At 48.0% G+C, this 20,525-nt stretch overlaps 1 protein-coding gene across 2 annotated transcripts; it reads right to left on the bottom strand.

The window, feature by feature from the left end:
• Positions 1 to 3,723: 3,723 nt before the first annotated feature.
• Positions 3,724 to 18,953, bottom strand: TXLNA (taxilin alpha). 2 transcript variants are annotated; one of them, XM_036885253.2, is made up of 11 exons: positions 18,828 to 18,953; positions 18,075 to 18,275; positions 17,116 to 17,454; positions 15,624 to 15,715; positions 13,046 to 13,216; positions 11,508 to 11,702; positions 9,226 to 9,345; positions 8,923 to 8,997; positions 8,319 to 8,411; positions 7,801 to 7,896; positions 3,724 to 7,107 (listed from the first exon to the last, which is right to left on the bottom strand). In XM_036885253.2, exons 2-11 carry the CDS (start codon positions 18,241 to 18,243, stop codon positions 6,781 to 6,783), a joined length of 1,677 nt encoding a protein of 558 aa, XP_036741148.2. In that variant the 5' UTR covers positions 18,244 to 18,275; positions 18,828 to 18,953; the 3' UTR covers positions 3,724 to 6,780. The 2 variants fall into 2 exon arrangements, with proteins under 2 accessions (XP_036741148.2, XP_057355924.1); XM_057499941.1 differs by lacking the exon at positions 18,828 to 18,953 and having other exon boundaries at positions 18,075 to 18,511.
• Positions 18,954 to 20,525: the final 1,572 nt, after the last annotated feature.

Below are 20,525 nucleotides of genomic sequence, written 5' to 3'. Positions count from 1 at the left end.
CCCCTATTACCCACCTTGATTTTGTTATTCTCCATTATACTGTTGGCTTTGCTTTTGCTTGCATTTTTGCCAAAGACTAAGCTAACCTTTGATAAGCAGCACGGAATGGAGAACATAAACTTCCCAGAAGCTTTTCAGGACAGTGCTCCTGAAGGATGGAACATGCAGGGGCCAGATGGCAATCTTGGCATAAAATACCAAAACCTGCAGGTAGCTAGTCAAACACTGACTACCCCATCTCCACCTAAGTGGGAATGCCCCCCTTTTTTGTAATGCTAGTAAAATTAGTGATGAAGTTTTATAGGAAAATTAGAGAAATAGAGTTATAGGGGAATACTGAATGGAATAACCCTGTCTGACACTTAATCTTCTCATGTTTTCTTCCCTCTGCTACTTATATAGTTTTTCTTCTTCCTTCCTAATTACAGCCCTTTACTAGAATTTGTGCCTCATACATGAAATTACCAAGTACGACAGTTCTTCCAAGTGGTAAAGATACCTCAAGACAAGTGTTGGGCATAGAAGCCACGGAGCATAAATCTGCAAAGAAGTGAAAAACTAACCTTTTCAAAGAACATTATTACTTCTCTTTCACCAGCTTTACATCTCCCTGTATGGCCCCAGAAGATGGCTGGTTAGCCAGAGATGGGTAAGATTCCTCAAGGGAGGAACAACCTAACACAGGCACAGTCGCAGGGGGGGCCATCAGGTGAGAAAATGGGGGCCAACAGAGGCGAGGCTTAGAACTTCACCCCCCTAGTTTTGAGAGAAATCTTCTACACCCGTGGATGTTCTGTTGCCCTTGTCAAACTTGGATTAATACCTAGTCTATAGGCACAGACCTGATTATCTACACTTGTCTTCTTACAGCACTAAATCATGCTTTCAATCTTTATCTTGCATCTACCTATGATATAATAAATATTGAGGAGATAAAATGTACCCATTACATTAGAAATATAGATGATGATACCTGCCTAGCTAACTGTAGTAGTGAGTGACTTGTATTTCACCCTGAGCTGATAAGACTATAGTCACTGCTATATGCTGCAGGTTTCTGTGGTCACATGCAATACTTAGAAACCGCTTTGCATAGAAACAAGAAATACAATAGAGTATATGTTGCTACAAAAAGTTTAGGTCAAGGAACAACAACAACAAAAAAAATCACCTAATACTTGGCTAGCCATATATAGATTAGAAAGAAACAGAAAGAAAAAAGCTTGCCTATGCTTGTTAATCAAAAGAACAAATAAAAAATAATCATATCCTTGTGCAAAATGGTATAAATAAAGCTGTCATTGGCACTTTGTCGAGAGACCACCTCTACCTGACTCTGTGTCCTGTCTCTCCGTGCACCGACTCCGTCTCATCCTTTTGGGCTTCACCCACCCCCACTGGAGCTGGACTCCGGCAGTCATGAAACCACAACATACGCAAAAACCTCTTGAATATATTAAGCATGAACAACTTCTTCCTGAACACATCTCCTTGAGCAAGGGAAACAAAAGCAAAAATGAACTCATGGGATGACATCAAAGTAAAAAGTTTCTGTATGGCAAAGGACACCCATCAACAGAATAAAAAGGCATACTACAGTATGGGAGAATATATTTGTAAATGACATATCTGACAGGCGTTAACATCCAAAATATATAGAGAACTTAACACACCTCAACACCCAAAAAGGAAACAACCCGATTAACAAATGGGCAGAGGATATGAAGACAGTTCTCCTAAGAATTCAGATGGTCAAGAGACACATGAAAAGATGCTCCACATCACTAATCATCAGGGAAATGCAAATTAAAACCACAAAGATGTATCACCTCATACCAGTAAGGATGACCAGCATCAAAAAGATTAAGAACAACAAATGCTGACAAGGATGCAGAGAAAGGGGAACCCTCTTACACTGCTGGTGGGAATGTAAGCTAGTTTAACCATTGTGGAAAGCAATATGGAGTTTCCTCAAAAAATTAAAAATAAAAATACCATTTGACCCAGGAATCCCACTCCTTGGAATTTATCCAAAGAATACAAGTTCTCAGATTCGAAAAGACATATGCACCCCTATGTTTATCGCAGCACTATTTACAATAGCCAAGATACAGAAGCAACCTAAGTGTCCATCAGTAGATGAATGGATAAAGAAGTGGTACACCCTCCTACACTGCTGGTGGGAATGTAAACTAGTTCAATCATTGTGGAAAGCAGTATGGAGGTTCCTCAGAATGCTCAAAATAGAAATACCACTTGCCCTAGGAATTCCCCTTCTAGGAATTTACCCTAAGAATGCAGCACTCCAGTTTGAAAAAGACAGATGCACCCCTATGTTTATCACTGCACTATTTACAATAGCCAAGAAATGGAAGCAACCTAAATGTCCATCAGTAGATGAATGGATAAAGAAGATGTGGTACATACACACAATGGAATATTATGCAGCCATAAGAAAACAAACAGATCCTACCATTCGCAACAACATGGATGGAGCTGGAGGGTATTACGCTCAGTGAAATAAGCCAGGCGGAGAGAGACAAGTACCAAATGATTTCACTCATATGTGGAGTATAAGAACAAAGGAAAACTGAAGGAACAAAACAGCAGCAGACTCACAGAACCCAAGAATGGACTAATAGTTACCAAAGGGAAAGGGACTGGGGAGGATGGGTGGGAAGGCAGGGATAAGGGTGGGGAAAAAGAAAGAGGGCATTACAATTAGCATGTATAGTGCGTGGGGGGCACAGGGAGGGCTGTGCACCACAGAGAAGACAAGTAGTGATTTTACAGCATCTTACTACACAGATGGATAGTGACTGTGAAGGGGTATGTGGGGGGTACTTGGTGAAGGGGGGGACCTAGTAAACATAATGTTCTTTCTGTAATTGTAGATTAATGATACCAAAAGAAAAAAGAAAAAAAAAAGTGGTACATATACACAATGGAATACTATTCAGCTATAAGAAACAAATCCTACCATTTGCAACAACATGGATGGAGCTGGAAGACATTATGCCCAGTGAAATAAGCCAGGCAGAGAAATGCAGGTGCCAAATGATTTCCCTCATTTGTGGAGTATAACAATGAGGCAAAACTGAAGGAACCAAATAGCAGCAGACTCAGAGACTCCAAGAAGGAACTAGTGGTTAACAAAGGGGAGGGGTGTGGGAGGACGGGTGGGGAGGGAGGGAGAAGGGGACTGAGGGGTATTATGTTTAGTACACATGGTGTGGGGGAACATGGGGAGAACAGTGTAGCAGAGAGAAGGCACATAGTGGATCTCTGGCATCTTGCTGTACCGATGGACAGTGACTGCATTGGAGTATGGGTGGGGACTTGATAATATATCCATTGTTTTTTCATGTGAAACCTTCGTAAGAGTGTATACCAATAGTACCTTAATAAATTTTTTTTAAAAAAAGTATAGAAAAAATGGGTAAATTCAAAATTAAGAATCAGGTATTTTATATCAGCCTAATGGTGTGAAAATGTACTTTTGTCCCTAACAAATAAACACATTATTTACGTATAAGAAAAAAAAAATCTACTAGTGCCCTGAGTTTGTGGCGCCCGCTGGAAGGCAGAGGGCAGCCTGAAACTCTGGAGGACGCATGCAGGACACCAGGGCACAACCAGACTCTGCCGCAGATCCAGACAAGTCAGGGACGACTGGACGGATCCCAAAGCAGCAGATGGCCACGAAGCTCAGGAGAGAAACAATTAAGGCAACCAACTCTTTATTTAATGTGGTTTAAAATACAGCAAAATCAAGTCCCTGGCTGCTGTGAACACTAAAAGGAGACAAAAAAGCTGTCAGCACAGCTTCAAACAAATCTGGTAGCCAGGTGGGCCGTTATGGGAAGCAGTTACAGGGACAGAAGGCAGCACCCCTCCCCCAGGCAGGTGCCTGGCTGTCCCCGGGGTGAGACCCTCTGTGCAGTGTAAGGTGGGAGGCTGGGGAGGCTGGAGCAGCAGCTGGAGAATCAGCTCAGCAGGCCTCAGCCTTCCCCTCCAGATACCAGGGCAGCTCTAGTGGCCTCTTGGTCAGCCCTCAGCAGGGCCAGTATGATGGGCTGGAGGAGAAATAACCATTTTTATGGACATAACATTCCTTTATAGAAAGTGCCTGAGTTCAGCCCATGGTCCAAAAACCTCATGTAAAACAAAGAACAATTGAAAGTGCTGCTGCCTCAGAATCTGGTATACTTGAAGCTCTCAGCCAGAGATGGTCCTGAACATGAATTACGGTCAGAGGAGCTGAGGGCTCTGGGCTGTGAGCCTCAGCCACTACGGTTCCCAGGAGGAAAAGCTAGCAGTCTCAGTAACTAACACAGCTCTTGGTCCTAAAACTGAGGTCCTATGTGTGGGGCCTGCCAGCAAGGAAGGCACTGGCCTTCAGTCACAGATGGGCCACCTTCCTCATCTGGCCCAGGCCCTGGCTGGTGTGGGCAGCACGCAGGGAGCTGGGCTGACTGGAAGCAGAGCAAGTGGAGCAGCTGCAGTGACTGGCGTAACTTAGGTCAATGGAGAGAAGGGGAGTATGGGCCTGAAGACAGAGTGATGGCTGGAGCTGAGAGTAAAGGGTATACTCTGCCCCACGGCTTATTTTTCTGACCTAGGGAGTCCAGGTGGGGCCCACTTGCTCACTGCCTCTCCTCAGTAGCTAGACTTGGCCTCAGAGGGCTGCTGTGCCATACAGGTGCCATCTCCACACCACCACACTGGGCTTCAACACCCCAGCGCAGGTAGCTGAAGTGAGGCAGACAATCAGAAGCCACTGCAGGCCTTCCCGCTCTCTTTATAGGGGGCAGGCAGAAGTTTCTGCCTCTTCCCTGTACTTCCACAGCCCAGCAAATCCTGTATGGGGTTGGCAGCTCGAGTTACAGGGGCGGGGGAAGGCAGAAAGCCTTCCTGGAGCAGAAAAAGGCAAGTCTGGGGACCATTCAGACACAGGCATTTCAGAAGGGAAGAAAAGGTCTTGAGAAACACTTCCCACAGAAGAGCAGTATCTTAGCCAGAGATGGCAAACAGGCCTCAGCACTTACACTTGACTGGTGAGTCTTGTGAAATGAGGATATCCCAGGGATTAGTGGGAATATTCTAAAAGGAGGTTAATGATACCTGCCACAGGGGCAGAGGAGAGATGGTGTGTCACTCCCTTGCCATCTCTGGTCTAAGTCCTAAGATTCAGAAGTACTGAACACTCTTCATGAATCTGAGGGATTTCAGTTAAGGGTTGAGAGCAGGCTAGACGTAGAAGATGAAGGGACCTACAGGACAATGAACTAGCTTCAGATACACAGCAAGAGCAGAAGCCAGACCATCCTGCTCCTCGGTCTGTGGTTCCCTAAGCTACACAGAGGCTGCGGTCTGGCTGGAGACGGTATGCAGTACCTCAAGCCCAGCACAGCTCTTCTTCCTGGTCTGAGGCTTATTCTAATTTGTTCCAGAAAACTGCTCTGTACAGACTGGTGAAAACCCCAGCACGTCTGCACCCAGCAGAACTTTTAGAGTGAGTACAGGACAGCAGGTATTTGGGAAGGGAACACAGACACAAATACCTGCAGCCATTTTGTGGGTTTCTGGGACTCAGAAAATTGTTGAGTCTTTTATCCCTCAGTTGTCAGGGAAGAACTGGGGACTCCCACATACCTCAGCTTATTCCTTAGGCAATGGCACCAGGGCAGACCTCAAAGGCTGCACACTGCAGGGGAAGTCAGGAAGCAGCAGACCCAAAGCCATGGGGAAAGTTGGACAGGTGGCCCACAACCGCTGCATGGAGACAGTGACAAGGGCAATCAGCATCAGCTGCCCAGGACTGAAACCCACAGGCACGCTGGACAGTGTGAGAAGCCTTTCCTCCTACAATCTGTTTCATCTAACAGGATACCTTAGCACCAACATAGCAAAGGCGCCAGGTGGGCTGGAGAGGGGGTGGGGCACGGGAGCCAGGAACTGGGGTGCCACTGCCATAGCACCCCGCACCCCTTCAAAATCTCGAAGCAAACACTGTCATGTGCGAAAACAAAAACAGGAACAGAAAAACCTTCAGAATAATCCTTTGGGTGATCTCTTGTTATCTTTTGTGCAGGCTAGAGAGGCACCTGTGAATGATAAGGCTACTGAGAAGCATCATTGGCCTGGTCCTGGCACTACTGGAGGGCAGGGGATGTGGCACCCAAGGGGCTCCTTCCCAGTGCTTTATCTCACACACACTCCAGGTCCCTCGTCCTAGGCAGGAAAGCAGTTCCGTTACCAACTCTGAGAGCCCTGCCTGGAGGTCCCTTTTCTAGGAGAAAAGCAAAGGAGCTTCCAGGGGAGCTAGGAGCCCCAACAAGAGAAAATTCAGTCAAGGCCTGGGTATGTCTCTTGTCAGGAGTCGTCAGGAGTCCTGAATGGCAGGAGGGGAAGGGGTGAGCCACAAATGAGGCAGGGAAATGCTCAGGTCACTTGTCCTGCCAGCTCACTGTGAAGGCAGCTATAGATGACAGATTCTCTTTAAGACTCTGGCTCACAGAAGAGCCACTCATTTCATCTGTACACCTTCAACGCAAGTCCGTTTTACACTTACAGATATAAATGTATGAGGCCTTGCACATATGGTGTTATGTATGTAAAACTGACCCACAAAATCCAAAACTGCTAAGTGTCAGATGCCAGCCAGGTCACAGCACCCTGGGCCTCGGGCCCTGGCTGCTTAGTGGTGGGAGTCTTGCACGGGCCAGGGCTGCCTGGGCTGCCTGCTCCCTTCCCAGCACATCCCCAGTGCCAGGCTCCCTAGGCAGTGGTGGAGGTGGGCTCCTGGGGCCCTATTTGGCCCGATGTTTCTGTACTCAGTGCTCCAGGGCAGCAAGGAGCTTCCATGGCCCTTGGGGAGCTAGGTGCTTGGGCCCCGGGCCCCTCACTACCCTGCTCCCTGGAGGCAGTGGCAGCCTCTGGCCTTCGCTCAGGGCCACTGTTAGTGAGGTGATTCTGGCCACCAGCACTCAGGTCCTGTACCCTCTTGTTCAGGTCATTGCGTTCTGTCTGCAGCGCCCGGCACAACTTCTCCAGCCGCTGGATTTTCACCTGTAGGCCCTCCAGCTCTTTGTCCCGGAGTGTTTTCTAGGGAGAGACGTGGGGCCTTTAGTGCTATGCCATCAACTCCCCACCCAACATCACCACTTGGTAGAAAACATTCACACTTTAACAATGCTGATAGCAGACCAGTCAAAAGCTGGTCCCTTTCTAGTAAACAGCTCTACAGTTTAGGCTGAAACTTGAATGCCAGTTGGGGGCAAAGTGGTACAGAGAAAGGGCATGGTTCATAGACTGTGTATTCCTCCATTTATCCATCAAACAACCTTGGCAAAGTCTTGGCCTTTGGGCCTGTCTCCTTATGTTACACTGGACTATGATCAACCTCAAGTGTCTCAGGAGGTTCAATGAGTTAGGGTATCTGAAGTGTTCAGCAGTAGCAGCTCCAGTAGTCAGTCACCTTCTTCTACCTCTTAAGACCCCAAATCAAATTATCTGGGCTGCTCTGCATATAAAACCACATCCATCACTGGCACCCCTTGGTTTTTCTGCTCCTCTATTCCCTCCTTCCATTTGCTCTCTTTGCTTCCACTGCAGACCTGTCACCAGGCTCACCACACAGGGAGGTACCTGGTACTGTCTTTGGGCTTGGATAGTCATGCATGTGATGCCCAGCTTGGGCATGCTAGCTGCATCTTTTACTGGTAGCACACACAGGAAAGGGTCCAATACCCAGTAACTCTCCCCACCCCACTGGCTGCATACCACAACTCAGCCCACCTCCTCAGCCATCTCAAGCAAGGCCTTGTTGCTGCTCTCCCATCGGGACCGGTACATGGTGGTTTCCTTCTCCAGTTTCTTGATCTTCTTAGTCATCTGAGTTACGTAGAAGACAGAAGGAAATGGTCAGGGGCCAGGATGTCTGCATGTCTGTGTCTCCAAGGGTGAGAAAGGCCCCAAGGAGGGGCAAGATATTACAGGGCGCAGTTGGTGCCTTTTGTGCCATCTCAGGATACCTCCAGTTAAATGCCCACTACAAAGACGAACAGAAATGGGAAGACTGCCCCTCCTCTAGGACAACCTGGTGGGTGTACTGACCACTGACACTTCCTTGAGACCGGGAGAAGGCTGTGATCCCTCCCCATGGCCCAACCCTTGGTATCAATCACACTGTTACTGGCAACAGCTCCCCATGAAGCATCACAGGGATGGGGACATCCTGAAGGCAGGCCCAGTGTTCAGTTCTGAAGGAAGCACCTTGTGCTCCTGTAGCCATATTCAGCCTGAACCACTGTTACCTTTTCCATCTCCTGTTTGAATGTGGTGAACACCTCACTGCTTTTGGAAAGAGTGCTCTGGAACTCCTCAAACTTCTCCGTGTATAGGGCAAGCTGGGGGAGAAAGAAGCCCACAGGTAAGAATGAGTTTCTCTGGAGGGCACTTTGGGTCAATACACTCAGACCCTTCCTTCGCCCTTTGACACAGTAATTCTATTGGAATACCACTTTTCTTTAAAACAAAAACTGTATTATTTAGAAGGATATAATCCAAAATGTTAAACTTGGAAAGCAGGATTTGGGGTGACTTATAATTTATGTTTGCCTTTATGTTTGTTTTCAAAATTTTCTTCCAGAATTAAATATAACTTGTGTAATTAAAAACCACCATTCTGTCCCCACCCCTTTAAAAGCAGCACACTTCCTATTAGGAACAAGTCCTTCAAGCTCACCTAGTCACCAGGACCACCACATAGGTGCTGGGCGGGTCCAGAGAGAACAAAGCCTCAGCAAGGTCACACGGCAGTTAAGGTGGTCCTAGAATGAGGGTCCCATTTCCCTTCCCCAGGACAGGACCCAGCCAGGCGACAGTGGGGGCACAGGGTCAGGATGCACAGTGTCTCACCTGCTGCTTCAGGTGGGTCTCCTGCTGCTTCATCAGCTCACACATCCTCTGGGACTCCACTGCCTCTTTGAGGAGCTATTTCCAAGATAAGACCCCAGGCTCCATCAGAAGCACCCAGGGGCCATGTTTGGCATTTTTAGCCATATGTACTGGAACCCACTGAGGCTTACTGCTCTGTTAATCTGAGGAAGCAGTGCCCAATCTGGTTAGGCAGCAACTTCTCCCATGTAGACTTGACTATGAGCTGAACCAGAACCCAACCCACCTCCTCCCAACACCCCCACCCTGGAGCCCGAGCCTCACAAAATCCTTCTCCCGCTGGTGCCTCTCCTCTGCCTCTTTGAGCATCTCCTGGGCCTGCTGGAGTTTGGCATCCACCAGCTGCTGCTGCAGGTCCTTGTGTTTGAAGACTTTGTCAATGTGCTGTAGGAAACCATGGCGGGGGCCACCTGTCAGGAGCTCCCTTTCTCAGGGAGGCCTGGTGGCTGCAGTGATATACCATCTGCAGAGACCAGGGTGCCCTGCCCCGGTGTCCCACCCCAGTGTGATGTGTTGGACTCTCATGGGTACCCTAGGACATGGGCCCAAGTCCCTGGAAGACCTACTTCCCAACTTCACCTTGTTTCTCTCCTACAGTGAGTCAGTTGGGGAAAGCACAGGGGTTTATAAAGGAAATCAGCTCACAGGGGGCCAAGTAATAAGCTTAAGCTTCTAGCCCCAAGAAGTCACTCCATTGAGCTGGAAACCCTCCCTTTTGTAGCCTGACTCCCTTGCAAAAGGGAAGAAAGGTCAAAAATGGCAACACCTCAACCAACACAGTAGCTTAGCTCAGCTGGCAGAGGTCCGCCCTACCTACCGGCGACGGTGAAGTGTGTGTGCCCTGAGGAATGGCTATCCTAACTGCTGGAGGAGCCCTGGGAACCAGGACCAGGTGAGACAGCAAGGATGGACTCAGTGCTACTTCAAAGGTAAAAGCAACTAAAAAAAGGATGTGGAGAATTTTGTGTTTCTCGGCTGGGGATGGGAAGGTGGCTTGGAGATGGGTCCAATTTGGGACATGATGAATTTCTGCTGCCTATGATTCCTATGATTCAAGGTCCAGAGGCTCAAAGGGGACAGGATAGGAGGCCTAATCTGACTGGGGTCAGGTGTAAACGAGGAGCTGTAGGGCCCAGCAGACCTACACCTCTACTTTTACAGGGAGTAATGAGCCTCTATGTCATACTATTCAGCCGTAAGAAAGAAACAAATCCTACCATTTGCAACAACATGGACGGAGCTAGAGGATATTACGCTCAGTGAAATAAGCCAGACGGAGAAAGACAAGTATCAAAAGATTTCCCTCATTTGTGGAGTATAACAACGAAGCAAAACTGAAGTAACAAAACAGCAACAGACTCACAGACTCCAAGAAGGGACTAGTGGTTACCAAAGGGGAGGGTGGATGGGGAGGGAGGGGGAAGGGGATTGAGGAGTATCATGATTAGTGTGTGGGGGATCATGGGGAAGACAGTACAGCACAAAGAAGGCAAATAATGACTCTGTGGCATCTTATTATACTGATGGGCGGTGACTGCAATGGGGTATGGGGGGGCACAATATAGGCGAATGTAGTAACCACATTGTTTTTTGATGTGAAACCTTCATAAGAATGTATATCAATAATACCTTATTTTAAAAAAAGAAGTCTCCATGTCTCTCAGTGTTGAGGGACAAGAAGCAAAGCAACTCCTCTCAAACCAAATTTATCACAAGCAGCCTTGTTCCCGAGGACAAAATACAGAGAAAGAAGGGTTAGGTCAAGGGAGGCCCCTTTGGCCTCGCACTTGATGGCCACACTGGACTGTAAGCCCAAGAGGGCAGGGTCTTGCCCATCCCACTCACCACTATACCCCCAGGGCCTAGAAAGGGCCTGCTCCAGCCCTTTAAGGTAGCTGCCAGTCTCCCTGGAAACTGAGGCCCAGAACAGTCAAGTGACTGTCGTGGAGACCCAAAGAAAGGGCTCTGAGTGCGTGCAGTGGCAGCCAACGCCAGCCAAGGCAGTAACATCCCGCCTTTTAAGGGGCAAGAGCAGAGCAGCCAGGAAGCAGAGGACACAGTCCCTGGAGTTGGTCACTAACCACAGGCCCAGCTCCTCTCCTGCAATCCCAAATTCTACAAACTCTCAAAACTGAAGCTGCCATTGCGGGCAGACAAACTTGACCTGTACCACTGTAAAGGTGAATTATAACCTAGGTGACTATATTCAGAAGTTAAATAGCATAAATATGAATGTGTCTGATCTGAGGTGCTATGCAATACACGGTTCATGAACGTTATCTCCATTTTAAAACCTGGACAGTTCCAGTTTCAAGACACTGTCCTCCTGTTTGGGATGAGGCACTGTGGGCCTGTGGTGGTGCAGCCACAAACAAGTCTCTTCCTTCTTACATCACAGTCTTCATGTGTGTGAGGATGCACATCACTCCCCTCCCAAGGAAGGTGGAGGAAGAATGGGAGGAAGCTTGAAAAGGGCAGTCCCAGTGCCAGCACACACCCAGAAGATCCAATTTCCCTGGCCACAAAGGCTGTCTATGTCACTTTACCTCTTCTCGTAGCTCGTACTGCTCAATCAGCTTCTTGAGCCGCTCAGCCAGCTCCATGTTCTCCTGGCGCAGCTTGGAGTTGCGCTCATTGTGCTGCTCCATCTGCAGCTGTATGTCATTCAGCGTCACCTGGAAGTGCGAGGTCACCTCCTTGCGTTTCTCCTCCTCCTCCCGGGCCCGCTGCACGCCTTCTTCCTGCACAGAGAAGTCAGCCCCAGCTCCATCACCCATTGCTCCCCACCCAGCCACACTAGGCCCCCAGCTAGTCCAGGGATGGTCTCTATCAAAAGCCCTTCCTGCTTTCAAAGAAAGGAGTAGCCAGGTTCTGAGATGTCACGTAGTGTGGGCTCCTGATGGACCCCTCTGTGTATCGGGTGACATCAAGTGACAGACTCCCTCCCTAGAAAGATGCGGGCACATGCATAAGTGGGGATCTCCGGAGCCTATTCTTCCAAACCTCAGATTAAGTAGTCTGCTTTAATGTGCTTTCATCTCTGACTTCCCCACCCAAGTAGTTAAAATTCCAAGGTTGTACAGAATTAGGCACTCTCTGTTGGTGGGAAGGCAATCTGGCAAAATCTACTGAAATTTAAAATTTGCATTAAAATGTCTCTGACCCAGACATTTAACTTGTAAGATTTATCCTATGGATAAATTCTACATAATTAGTCAGGGATACAAACAACCAAAATATTCATTGTAGATCTATATATGTAATAGTGAAAAGTTAGAAACAGCCCCAAAATACCCTAACCAGGGCCCTGATAAAATACAGTAAATCCATACAACAATGCTGTTAAAAAGAACAGATGAAGAAACGTAAGAAAGGCATTGAGTAAAGTGAAACAATGGAATAGGATATAAAATAACACATGGACAATAATTTCGCTTAAGAAACTGTACGTGGGTTTTAAATGCAGACAGGAAAGCTTGAAGGCTGTACTTAAAACCTACGTGTAAGTAAGATAACTTCCCAGTATTTTCTGGGGTTGAGGAGGTAGACTTGGGTTTGATGTGTTATACTTTTGTCAACTTTGAATGTCTTACATCAAATTTATATTAAATTTGTGATGTTTTAAAAGACAAACTAAAAATGAGCAAAACAAGTTGCAAAATACCATATATTCATGGATCCAAATTGTATAATACATGAAGGATATTGTTTACAAAAACCATCTGGAGGTCCTGGCAGTGACTGGTCTTTAATCAGGAGAAGCAGAATGAGAAGAAAGGACCCAGCATGGCTGACTGATCAACTCCAGGAGAAGAGCTGCTCGTCAGCCCACAAGCCTGGCTCACCTGTGGACTGCTGCTGCATTGGGAGCCTGCATTCTGGGTTCTCTTTGCACCTTGGCCTTTACCTTACCTAACACAAGTCCCTGTCAAGCAGTTATGAGTAGCTCTAAGGTGGGGCTTTATTGGGAAAAGCTATTTCTATACCAAAAGCCTGTGCTACTCTTTTAACAGGAAAACCCACCAAAGAAAAGTGGAAGCTAAGGAATCCAGAGTTGTCCCTCGAGGGGGCACAGCCAGCCTACCTTGAGGGAGCGGTTGTGGCGCTGCAGCTCGCGGCATAGGCTCTCCAGCTTGCTGCGGGCCAGGACGGCCTTGCTGTGCTCACCGCGCAGGTGGTCCTTCTCCTGCACCAGCTGGCTCTGCTTCTTCTGCAGGAGCTTCATCTGCTTCTGGGAGTTCCGGTGCTCCTCCAGCTAGATGCGGAGGGCAGGTAAGCACTCTTCAGGGCTCTCCCCATGGGGATGCAGGGTCTCCTGAGCTGACACAACTCCAGCCATTTAACAGCTTAGGCTGGACACCGTGCAGGTGCTTTCCACACTCCTGCCAACAACCCCAGGGGCCTATCCCAAGGAGACCGAGATGGACACCGAGACAGGACAAGCAGAGGTGCACAGCCAGATCCCAGCTTCTCTCCCTGCTTTGACTCCAGAGACAGAACTTTCAAGACTCAGACTGTTACACTTCCGTGCTCTTGGGACACTCATGCCTCAGATGAGACCACCTGTTCCCCTCCTCCTATACTCACCAAAAGACCCATCACCCCCCTCATTGCTCCAAGACTTTAGCTCTAGTTCACCATTCACTCCTCAGCGTGACTGCTGCTATCATCTTGGCCTTTTCATTCTACAGACATCCTCCTGACTTGCTGGGCTCACAGACCTTAACTTCCTCCTTGGACCCTGTCCTCTCCACAGCTCAGCTCGCCTCCCATGAGCCTACTCAATGCTATTTAGTAGAAATTCAATGCAACTCAGTTATATAACTAAAAATTTCCAGTGGCCACATTGAAATAGTAAAAAGAAATAGGTGAAATTAATGTCAGTCATGTATTTATTTAATCAATATCCAAATACAATTTCAACCTGAAATCAATGTAAAAAATTTGAGGTAGTTTACTTAGGTGCTTGAAATCCTATGTGTATCTTAAACTTATAGCACATCCAAATTCAGACTAACCTCATTTCAATTACTGTCCTGAGCACTGCAGCTCTAGACTCAGTCACTGCCTGGAACCACACCTATCTCCATTACCTCATCCCCAGCCAGAACCACCAACTCCTATCATTTTAGCTCATTACCTCCAATATCAGTTGTCCCAGAAAGTCCCCTCTATCCTCTGACCAAACCATCTTTCACTTTCTCTCAGTCCTCCTTCAAATAAATATTTACCTTTTTATCAGTTTCGATTCCTCACACCTTCAACTCTCTTGCCTCCTTTTCCCAGAAAAACCCCAACCCTGGTCTCTCAACCTCCTGCTTACTCTGTACCAGCAATGGAAGCACCCCTGCTTGAAGCATCACTTTACATCACAACCACCATTTTCAGGAAGCCATCTGCCTGCCTAGCAGTCCTATTGTGTTTCTCATGTTATTCACACTCCTCTTCTAGACAATTATTTCATCTTCCTTTTCAGATCTCTGCCTGCTAACACCGTCATTCCCATTCCCTGACAGCAACAGAAGCCTAAGCTCCAGACCTACCAGTCACCTGCACAGGTCTCCTCTGCCACAGGACCTGGCCCTGCTCCTCACTGTGTGCACCTGTACCTCACCTTCTCTCATTGACTCGGAAACTCTCTGGCTATTCACTTCCTCCTCTCTCACATCATCAATCTTTCCCTGGCTGGAGCATTCTACAAGGGTGGTATCTTTTTCACAGCCTTTCCTTTATTTAATCATTATAATAACCCCATTAAGCAGGCATGATTTTCCCCATTGCACAGTAAGTTCCAGCTAATAATATGACTGGGATGAAGGAATTTAAGAATAGGTAATTAGGTAATGACCTTCAGTGGATGAGTCTGATCATTCAAATTCTGATGGGTGAGCAGACAATGGAGAGCCCTGTCTGTTCCCACCAAGCAATATTCCATCACCAAAAGTGGGACAGCCAAACTACTTCTGTGATACAACATGAAGCACAGACTACTGCTTATGAAGAATTCTTGTCAAAAAAGTTGGCCTGGAATTGGATCAAGAGTCTAGATCTAACTTCTACTTTATTTACAGGAGGAGCTAAGGAGGTAAAGGAAGAAGTTAAATGCCACAGCACAGAGCTAGAAAGTGAGGTGCCCTACAGGATAACTGATCTGCAATAAGCTGATGTCATAGGAAAAGTGGGGGCAGTAAAGATGAAGACTGTTTTGGAGTAAAAAGGAAAAAAAATCATGACAACCCAATGCAATAAATGGACCTTGTTTGGACCCTGATTTGATCAAGCTGACATTTTCAAGCACTCTGGGAAATGTGACTACTACCTGGGTGCTAGAAAAGTATCAAGTGATTGCATTAATTTGGTTCGGTGTGATGACGGCACTGTGTATTCCCCTGTTCTGGGGAGACACACGCGGAAGCAAGCACACAGGGGCAAAATGACCTGGTATCTAGACTCAGGCCAGAAAATAGGGATGTGACGTTTCTCCTCTTGCTGTCAGCCCTGAAGAGGCTGGCTGGGGCCTGACTCCCCACCTTAGAGATGGAAAAAAAGGCTCAGAGAGAGCTGAACGGGAATTAAGCCATCTGCTTTCCCCTGCACCTTCAACCCCATGCCAAGTGACCTGCTGAAAGCAGGGGGATGTGAGCAGAAGGGGGAGAACTGACCAGTTCAGCATACTTCTTGCACAAAGCTGCCAGCTTCTCCTCTGGGGTACTCAGCGTGTTCAGTGTCTGCATCAGCAATGTGATCTCCTTCCCTGCAAAGCACAGGGAGCAGAAACATGTATTCCCTTCTCTGGGGGCTCCTCTGGGCCTGGGCCCACACTCTTCCACCTTGATGCAGCCCTCCCTTATCAGGCTTTGTTTCTGTTTGTCAAACTGGCTGCCTTCCCTATTAGACTGTGTACTCATGAGGGCTGATCCACCCAGTTTTGCCTATCATTGTAGCCACAGTATTGTTCCTGGTGCCCATCACAGAGGACATGCTCAACAAATACTGAATAGAAGAATGAATGAATCTCTGCAGTTTCTTCTTGGTGAGTGCCAGGGATGGAGAAAAATCTGCTTTTCTACCAACAGGGGGGAAGAAAGGTGTCCCACCTGCTAATTCAGTGCTACTGTTTCAATACAAGGAAAGCCTTTCTGAAAGAGGAAGAATGCAAAAAGAGTGGACTTTAAAATGAATATACATTTCAGTATTTGATCTTAAGATTTAAAAAAACCCAGACAACAAAAAACAACCTCTTTTAAATTAGGATGACAGGTAGGGGTAGGTGGGGGAGTAGGGATTAGGACATGGGTATATTTTCACCTACTTTGATTCTTAACTGCATACTAGTCCCCGGCCCCACTCCAATGACTTCCCCCCACTGCCTGACTGAGTCAGGGAGCCTTGCCTCTGGGAAGCCCAGCACAGCACAGCAGCAGGCTCCTGAAGTGTCAAACTGCTGGTGCACAGGCTGAAGGCAACCCACAGGTGGGTTTTGTTTGGCTCCCAGCATATTAATTGCCAACTACTAAAAATCTAGAGATTTCACATAGCTCTTGATTTCTGGCTTTTCTTAAAAAAAAAAAGAAAGAAAAAAGAAAAAAAAAGTCTAGTTACACAGCCTGTGAAAGAAAGAAAAAAAAAGTCTAGTTACATAGCCTGTAGTTTTACATGCTTATCAACTTGCTGGGACCATTTGGCAGTCAACCCTTTGGACAAAGTAGGCACTCACTTGGTCCTCACAGGGCCCCTGGCCAGTTTGGGTTATCTGAGTTTTCAGCTCTGGTCTAGCCCATTCTTTTCCAGTAGAGAAGTGAAAACTAAGGATGAGGAAAGAGAAAGGTCTTGCCCAAGGTTTCAAGAGCAGGTTAGAAATGGTGCTGGCTGGCACAGGAGCCCACCCTGGCCTCCTGCTCTCCATTTTTCACAAAGAAAGCAGGTTGGATTTGGGTTCCCACTTGTCCCCAAGCCCAGAAGCGCTTGTGTAGTGAATAACCTGCCCACCTCTATGCTATGACCCAACAGCTCTGGCTTTGATTAAACTAGTGCGACTTGCTGCTCTAGGATGTGGGGTTTCTTCTGAATCTTGGCAGAGCAGATTAGCCCAAGGAATGTCAGGTCCAATCTCCCTCCCCTCACAAGCCTCACGAGTGGTTGCCCTCTGCTCACCCAGACCCTTGGCTTTCTTCTTCTCCTGTGGTCTTCGGTGGTCTCGGTCTCCAACATCGTCACTTGCCCGGATCTCATCTGTGCCTGGCTCTCCCTTGGAGGTCTCCTTCTCACCATTGACTACTGGGGTCTCTTGTTCAGGCTCCCCATTCCTTGAGGCATAGGTCCGGGACTTCTCTGCATCTTCGGGTTCAGCAGGTTCACCCTGTGCCCCATCCTCACCTGGGCCCCCGTGATTATTGTCCACACAGTATGTACTTAGGATGTCTTCCAACTGGCGGCTCAGCTCCTCAGAGACATCACGGAGGGCCCCAGACTGAGCAGTTTTGGCTAGTGCTCCTACAACAGGAGAGAATGAGGGGCAGTGAGAAATAAGCCAGGTTTCACAGTGGTTGGGAGTTTTCAGGCCCAAATCTACTGGTTTGGGTTAAATGCTACCTAACTTCTTGAGGCCTTTACTTACCTATAAAATGACTATTTGTCACTACTAACAAACTATGTTTGTTGTGAGGATAAAAGAAATCAAGTAACTAGAGCACCCATCACATAGGGAATGCATAGCTGGAGCTCAGTGTCTTGTCCATCCTTTTCTTCTCCTGAAAAAAGCCATTTCTCGCTATTAAAAAACTTCCAGAAATGCCTCAAATATGAAGAGCAGTCCCCCCTGGAAAATGAGGGGTTCCTAATCTGGAACCACCAGCTGGATGTCTCATCTGACTGCCCCCTGATTTAATCCTGTCAGAGCCTTCCCTCAAGAGTTCTGCCCCTGTGCTTAGAGTGGCAGGCTTTATCAACCCTCCAAGAAAAGGGGCGGGGATGGTACACTCAGCACTGTCCTCTCATTCTACATTTCCTTTTTCTGGGTAAACAGTGGCCTCCGCCTCTAACTCCAGAAGCTAGATTGGCACACGGCAAACTCCTCCCCCGCTTCCCTCTGTTAAAGCAGAGCTGGCACACACCCTCAGTCTTCCCTGGAGCCTGGCTGGTGGAACCTTCAGCTTCTGTCGCAGGAGCAGACTGGCTGGGCCGCCCCTGGGCTCCCTCTGGTCCTGCTTCCGGTTGCCCCGGGTTTTTTGGGTTGGAGCCTGATGGTTTGGCAGCCCCATTCTTTTTGTCTTGGTTCTTCATTGTGGTTTGTAATGCTAGGTTAGGAGCGGATCCTATGGAAACAAACACTTGCTATTTTCCAGACTTCAAAATTCTTCATAGGCTGGACCAGAAATCCCTAAACAGGGCGCAAAAGCTTCTTAAAATAAATTGGCCGGCCTTCACCGGATGGAGCCAAAGGTTCTTTCGGTCTCTGGCCGGTTAGGGGAGCGTGTGTGCCCAGGCAGGTTTCGAGGCGCTGCTCGAGCAGAGGGGGAGGCCAGGCCTCCCTTCCCGAAGCCACTTCCCGTCACTACACGGCTCCCTTGCCACAGGCCGAGCGCGGGATAGGCTCGGGCCCCGAGACTGACGTGGCGGGACGCTCGATTCCTGTTCCCTCCCCGCCCCGCAAGCCCCACGTGGGACCCCCCGCGCACGCCACCACCCACGCCCCGCGCGCCCTCCAGCCGCCCGCGCCACCCCGCCCGCGCATGCGCACAGACATCAACCCTGCCCCCGCGGCCCGAGTCCTCGCGCGGAATCCGCATGATTCTTGCGACTGGCAGAAAGCGTCCAAACCGTCAGACCCTCTAATCGCCTCAACCTTCTAGCCGCCCGGGACGCACCTCACAGCCGACGTCCCGACGGCTTCGCCCACTCTGGCCTCGCACCGGAAACCGTGGGTAACCGCTGCCGGCAGAGCCGCCCGCCCTCGCCGCAGCCAATCAATAGCCGGCGTTCTCGCGGGGCTTGCTGGGAAAGACGAAGCGAAGGCGGCCTCTGAGGCGGGTAAACTGGGAAGACGAGGTAGGGAAAGGACTACATGTCCCGCCATGCACCTGGGCTGACCTCTAACTCCCAAAATGCAGTAGAATGGGTTTTAGTCCTGGGAATCAATACCCAGGAGGTACCAAAGGAACTAGTCATTCTGCATGAATTCACACGTCAGTCTTGCTGTCGTGCAGAGCTATGATTCAACTCCTCGAAGTCCTGCGCGGGCTGTTCTTCCCTGCACACTTCCACCAACCCTTTCCTGCTCCCCTGCTGTGAACGTCTGGAACTGTCTGGGAGCTCTGAGGACAAGGGATAGAATACTGGGCCTGGGAGTCAGGGGACCTGTATTCCAGTCCTATTTCATCAGCAATTTGTTGTGTGGCCGGGCATTCTTTTCTCTCAGGGCCTCAATTTCCTTATCCAAATGGAAACTGTTAATAGCAATAGCAACAGCAATTCTTTGAGCTCTGTGTGCTTTCTCGCCATCTGTTAGCCTAATCCTCATGACTATCAGGATAAGTAGTATGTGTTATTCTTATTTTACAGCTGGGGACGATAAGGCAAAGGTTAGATAACTTTTCCAAGGTCATATTGTTTTGAGTGGTTAGAGCAGGGATTCAAAACCAGGTAGTCTGGATACATCTTAACTATTGGACTACCTACCCTTCCCTTAGCCAGAAGTAACCACCATACCAGGCTTTCCCTGATGAGTCAAAGTAACTTGTGAAAGTAGGTTCTTCTTTTTTTCCTCTCCATTATCAGCTTGAATCGCTCTTGGCAGGGGCTGAGGAGTCCCTGCAAGGGGAAGTTTGGTTTCAGCAGATCCTGCGACTTTTGACTGGCCCGCCCTCTATAAAGTCCCAGTTGCTTTAGGGCTAAAGGGATAAAAAATAAAACATCTCTCCAAATATGAGGTCACAATTCTTTATCCAGTTGCCTATAGATAATGAAATCACCACCAGTACACCTAGAATTTAATGTGTTAATGGATTGGCTTCTGTTTCCAGCTAATCCTGCCCATCCCCTCTGCCTTTTGTGCTCCAACTAGTAGTATTTCCAGGATTTCCCAGGGTTTTGCAGGTGCTAGCACAGCTTTTAAAATTCCCTTTTGACAAAAACAATCTTTTGAGTCCCAACTCAAAGGTTACTTCTGACCCTTCCCAGTGCTCTGACCTATCTCCATAGCTCAGGATGGAGTTCTATTACAGCATTAGTAACCAGGTGCTGAAGATATTTGCTTGCTAGTCAATGAACATTGCAGAACTGTTGGCTAAATTCTCAACTCCAAAAGCTTAGCCTCAGTCTGGGGACAGAAAGCTGAGAATGTTTAAATTTGTGCAAATTGGGCATTGTTTTTAGTTCATAAAGATGTTAAGTATTTCCCCCCAGTTAAAACTTCAGGGCAGTGTTCTGCCTGATCCCTTGAGTTTACCAGGTAACATTAAGAGGCAATATGGTATAGTAGTATAACGGTGGAATTCAAGCTCAGAAAGGTTTGGAATCCAGGTCTCTTGAAACCAGGGCCCTGATTATCTCCAGAAAGGCATGTT

Source organism: Manis pentadactyla, chromosome 4 (genome assembly GCF_030020395.1).
Source record: "Manis pentadactyla isolate mManPen7 chromosome 4, mManPen7.hap1, whole genome shotgun sequence".
NCBI classification, from domain to species: Eukaryota; Metazoa; Chordata; class Mammalia; order Pholidota; family Manidae; genus Manis; species Manis pentadactyla.
The sequence above is the reverse complement of the archived record's forward strand: the minus strand, read 5'-3'. Positions and strand labels throughout refer to the sequence as shown.